The 6,000-nt window shown below is 35.6% G+C and overlaps 1 protein-coding gene across 1 annotated transcript; it reads right to left on the bottom strand.

The window, feature by feature from the left end:
- Positions 1-2,729: 2,729 nt before the first annotated feature.
- On the bottom strand, positions 2,730-3,200 carry LOC149378616 (uncharacterized). The gene has a single exon (XM_089602794.1). It carries the CDS (start codon positions 3,198-3,200, stop codon positions 2,730-2,732), a length of 471 nt encoding a protein of 156 aa, XP_089458920.1.
- Between the last annotated feature and the right edge of the window lie 2,800 nt (positions 3,201-6,000).

Genomic DNA, 6,000 nt, shown 5'->3' with positions numbered 1-6,000 from the left:
ATCTTGAAACTAATTGACAATAAAATGAGTTACTCGTGATCTTTATAAGCACTTGTTAGTTAACCAAAGATGTAGATAACATATATTAGAAATTAGAAAAGAACATGTAGAACAAAGATGAATATGACGAGTAAGTATTGGTTAATTTTCGTAAATAACATATATTACATGTATTAAATTAACCAAAATAAACAAATGATGAGTTACGAAAAAAGATATCGGAAGATCTCCAATTCAACAGAATAATGTGTCAAATTAACCAAAATAAACAAATGATAGGTTTTGAAAAAAAAAGAAGATAACAATGACACCGTATCAATTCGAAAATTATAACTCAAAAATACATATTCAAAGACAAATTTCTAGAAATTCATCAAGCATCAAATCAATAACATCTTTAATCCAATTCAATTTATTTACCTTGATCATGACGACTTCAGCGATGACAACAAGAAAATCACCACGAACAACAAACCAACTCCGACGACGAAAGGTCCAATGGCGGCGACGGCCGTGATAAAGAGAAAAACAAAAAATTACAAAAATCGAAAAGATTACAAATCTGATGTTTTTTTAATTTCGAATTTTGTTTGATTTTCTACTTAATGAGATATGTTTACATCCTATTAATAAAAGGATTGGTGGGATTTGCATATCTGATTGCTTAGGTCATTTATTTTGAATCCTTTTAAATTATTTTTTAATTTTGATTCCATTTCATTAAAGGAAACCGTCAGCTATATTAAAAACTGCCAGCTATTATTAATTATTATTTTTTAAATACATATTATTGGAAGGGATAAATTCGGTATAAAATATTGTAAAAATTACCATTTCATTAGGTCTGCTTTTCGACACTTGAGTTTCTGATCCCGGTGTTGAATTTCATATATAAATGACTAAAATTTTGCAAAACTAATAAGTTTTGTACCAATATGTTCAAGAAAAATTAAGGATAGAATGCCATAATCATAAAAATTCCAGAACTATATCTTTAAAGGAAAAGATTAAATAATAAGTCCAAGAACTTACGGCGCAAATATAATTCAACTGCTTGATCGATGATTCTAAGGACTTTTGATCGCGTTCATCTCTCTAAATTCAACAAAGTATGCGTGTGCACGTCACGGCAATGAAAAAAAAAATGACATTTAAGTTCATATGCAAATGTATGTACAATTGTTTGAGCAGAATTATGGACAAAATGCCACAATCATGGTAATATAGTACATTTTTTTTAGAATTGCTACTAAGTAAACATGTATATTTTATTTTAGCTAATATTTATTTCAAATAGTCTTTAGGCTGACATGTCAGTTTTGTTTTTATATCTTTATTACCTTTATTTTTATTAGTTAATTAAATAGATCTTTTGAAATTAAAAATGCCCAAATTATTATTCAAATTCCTTTAATAAATAATTGAAAATTTAAATGACTAAAATGCTACAAAATTAATGAGTTTTGCACTAATATGCTCTAGAAAAATTAAGGACAGAATACCACAATTAGATTGGGATATTTTTAAAAAACAATTTAGTGGCGGGAGCTTTGAAGGTTGTTTATGAGTCTGTTCCTTGTAGTGTATATTGTTAGTGTCATTTTTTTGGGATGCCATGTGCAGTAAAGAGATCGGTAATATCGTATTTCTATCAAAAGCAAGAGAATTGTGAACTCGAGCCATAAGTGCCATGATCTATAAAGAGTACTAAGATACAGTATAAAGATGACAAGCCAATCGGCTCTTTGTCATTATCTTCATCGAAAAGTAATAGATTCTTGAATCTAGGACGCAAGTTCCTGAGAACAGGGAAGAGAGAGATTTGCTTCAGAGAGAATCAAAACTCAGTAGCACTATTTTATTGAAAAGAATAAAAAACTTAAAGATAAACATTGATCGTAGCAATATATAGAACAAAACTAAAGCCACGTAAGTGCCACGTAGGCTAAAGAAAAGAAGGAAGAAAGAGGTGTAAACAAAACGCACGTTTTGCTTACTGCACCAAAAGAAAGAAAGAAAAACATGACTTGCAAGTCACGTAACGAACACTTTCACCTAAGTTATGCTCACCCAATCCGCTCAATAAAAAGCGATTTTTAACCTCTATTTTTTGAATAAGATAAAGGATCTCATTTTTATGGTTACATGCTGTGATGCCCAACATAGTTTTAGTGGATTAATTTGAGGTGAAGATTCAGCTTCCTTCTCTAGCACATATAGGCCTTCAATCTTCCTACCCTTCCCAATCATCTTCTTCTTCTGGATATCGACAAACCAAGAATCCTTGAAGTTGACTTCAATATTTGTGTGACACTGTCTACTCTTCCTGGTTGTTGATCTCCTCCAGCTTGCATCAGGTTTGCATGGATCTTGGTCTTAGGAGTGTAACCTGGTGGAAATCCGTGGATCGTGTAACACTTATCCACTATGTGGCCCAAGATTTTGTAGTGTGTGCAGTAAGATCGATCTTTCATTATGGTCTTCTTGGTTGTTGAGTCTTCTTTGGCCACCAATGCCATTATGTTGACTCCTTCAGATCACGTTGCTTCCATTCCCATTGTCCTGTGTTGCTTTTCTTGAGTGATGAGCGAAAACACCTTGGTGATGGGAGAGATCAGATCCATGAGCAAGACTTGACTCCTTGTGTTGGCATAGGTGTCGCTTAGGCCCATCAAGAAGATTATGACGTAGACATTGTGATTGAATTCTGTCATCCGCTTAGCCGCTCCTTATTTGCAATCTCCACACAAGCAAGCCGGTTTGAAGCTTTGAAACTCCTCCCAAAGCGCTTTGACTCTCATGTAGTAATTCGCAATTGACCTCTCATCCTGCGAGAGATTCACTAGATCGCGTAAAGTCTGAAAGATTCTAGGTCCATTGCGTTGCTCATATCGTTCTGCGAGTTCTTTCCAAACAGTACGGGCAAAATCTCCAAATTGGATGCTCGTTGCGATTTCTTTTGTGATGACATTGATGGTCCAGCCGACGGCGACGGTGTTGCTTCTTTTCCACGCAGTGAGAGTCGCGATATCCTCCTCTGGTGATTTGACGATCGATCCATCAACGAATTCCAATTTGTTTTTCACGGAAAGCGCCTTTAGCATCAATTTGCTCCAAGATGCGTAGTTTTCTCCATCAAGAAGCTGAGAGATAATAACAGCTCCTGGATTATCGCTGTGATGAGTGAAGTACGGACTCATCGGATCGTTGAAGAGAGCTCTTGAGGGTATCTGAATCCTTCGTAATCTTTTCCATGGCGGTGTGAGAAGCAGAGATGAGAGAAAAATCAGTAGAAGATCTGCTCTGATACCATAATAGATTCTTGAATCTAGTGCATATTGAGAACATGGAAGAGAGAGAATCAAAACTCAGTAGCACTGTTTTATTGAAAAGAATAAAAAACTTAAAGATAAACATTGATCGTAGCAATATATAGAACAAAATTTAAGCCACGTAAGTGCCACGTAGGCGAAAGAAAAGAAGGAAGAAAGAGGTATAAACAAAACTCACGTTTTGTTTACCGCACCGTAAGAAAGAAAGAAAAACAAGACTTGCAAGTCACGTAACGAACACTTTCACCTAAGTTATGCTCACCCAATCCGCTCAATAAAAAGCGATTTTTAACCTCTATTTTTTGAATAAGATAAAGGATCTCATTTTTATGGTTACATGCTGTGATGCCCAACATAGTTTTAGTGGATTAATTTGAGGTGTGTGGCATTAGCTCTCTAACAGAGTTTCGAGTTAGAAAGATTGATTGATCAAAGATTGATTATCGTTTTCAGTAATATCTTATTTTTCAATTGTAGTCATAGATTCTAAGGGAAGCGGGTTTTCTTTGCAAAACAACAATTGATTGATAAAAAAAAAAGGTTTAGTGTTTGTCTATATATTCTGTCTAATTTTGTATATAAATATGTGTTTTTCAAGTTTATAAACTTCACTTACAAACAGTCTCTTTACTTTTCTAATTTTCTAACTCAAATATATGATTCTAATTGGCACATAGCTACACAATGCACCCTCTTCATCAACCCCTGGTATACCAGATGAACAGATTTTATTGAATATATATGTCTCATATTCATTATATATACCAATATATACATATCTAACATAGAAGAACTCACAATTTGAAATGTTTGAATTGCAAATTAGCCAACGTTTCAAGAACATCACGGCCTTCATCACATGTTCGTTCGAGAACAACACAAATCCGAACGCTCTAGATCTGTCGGTTTATTTACGTTTATTTTCTATTTATTTATGTTTATGTCTGTTTATTTATGTTTTTTTTGTGATTTTTACCTGATTTAAACGATTATTTGTGTTAATATCATTATATTGATATTAATTCGGTTTATTTTTGTTAATTCGTATTAATAATGATTTATTTGTAGGAGAATTGACGACTTTGTGTCTCCGATCGGAAAATTGGCGGTTCAAGACGAATCATCGGTGACGATCGGCGGAAAATTGCACAAGTTGAATTGGCGTTGAAGATTGACGGTGAAGATCTCGTAATATCTTTAAAGAACTTTTTAATTTATTAATGGAAAAGTTATCTATTGTAATATTGTTCATTTAGTTATTTATTTATTTTTGTTAGATAATTTATTTTTGGTAATCCTTCATTTTAAATGAAGGGCATTATGTTGGAATAAAGTTAATAAATATTATTTATTAACATGTGGATGGCTGATTTGTGGCAACAATTTGAGTGGGTTCCACTCATCGGAATTGAATAATTCCAAGTGATACGGATTCCTCGTAACGAGGGCTATAAAATTGAATATTTGTTTGCCAAAATCGGACCTAAGGTGAATGAGAAAGTGACGAGCTGGACTGGACGAAGTGACGAGGTCGACTGGACGAAGTGATGAAGTCATTCCAGATCGAATAGGCGAGGTCGACTGGACGAAGTGACGAAGTCATTCCAGCTCGACTGGGCGAGGTAGACTGGACGAAGTAACGAAGTCATTCCAGCTGGACTGGGCGAGGTCGACTGGACGAAGTGACGAAGTCATTCCAGCTCGACTGGACGAGCTCGACCAAACGAAGTGACGAAGCGTACGTTTGAGAATTAAAGCCAACGGTTTGTACGCTTCAATTCAATGGTTTTTGAGCTTTAAGTGCGCATTATGGCTGTGTAATAATGCCATTAAGGCTGAAAACGTTGGACTGTTCGCATGGTTTTGAATTCAAAACTGTGTGTTAAATGGTTGTAATAGCCTGCGTTTAATGCCTTTAAGGCTGGACGTTTTTTAACTTCAAACCGACGTAGCCTTGGCCTATATAAAGAGGCTTCAGCTCTCATTCAGGATAGACACGAATTCCATTGTTTCCCCACTGTTCCCGAGCTCTCTCTTCCCCATAAATTCTTTTCTTTTGCTTTGTCGTGGTGATAGTTTTCGCACAGGTTCCAGTTCGCCGAGAGTCAAGTCTTTTGGTGCAAAGCTTGCCTCTGCTAGTCGTTGTATCCTGGGAGGCTTTCGCTCATTTTTTTCAGCATCCGTGGGAGGGCGATAAAAAGCTTCAAGAAAACCGTCCAACGGGCCTCGACTATTTTTCCCGTTTTTGGGTTTTCCGGTTCTAAGGTTTACCTGGTTATTTGTAATTTTTTACGTGTATTTTTCCTTTCCATGCAAAGTGTCTTACGTTATTTTACATCAATATTAATGCAATATTGCTAACAATCTTGAAGCTTTTTTACCGTTTAAGACAGGTTGCGAGGAAGGAAAAATATTTAATTTTTCCATTATTTTTGTTCCCGGATTTGTGTTGAAGATTACTAATTTCTGAATTTCTTTTGTAGAAATATGACTAACGTGAACGACTTGATGAATGTTAATGTTGGAGGAAACGTCAATGACAATTCCTCCTTGGTGAACAACCCGACGAACTTGATCAACGTTGGCCAAATCCCCGTGGCTTTGGGACAAGGCTCGATGGCGGCTACGGCCGGGAACGGACCCGCGGGTCTCGTTCAACCGATGGCGG

Source organism: Urtica dioica, chromosome 12, assembly GCF_054948205.1.
Source record: "Urtica dioica subsp. dioica isolate 48M chromosome 12, U.dioica_male_clone48M_v1_H2, whole genome shotgun sequence".
Classification (NCBI taxonomy): domain Eukaryota; kingdom Viridiplantae; phylum Streptophyta; class Magnoliopsida; order Rosales; family Urticaceae; genus Urtica; species Urtica dioica.
Note: the sequence above shows the minus strand (reverse complement) of the source record. Positions and strands in the feature narration are given on the sequence as shown.

Excerpts from the sequence above, each read along its gene's own strand:
- LOC149378616 (XM_089602794.1), bottom strand. The coding sequence starts at position 3,200 with ATGAGTCCGTACTTCACTCATCACAGCGATAATCCAGGAGCTGTTATT.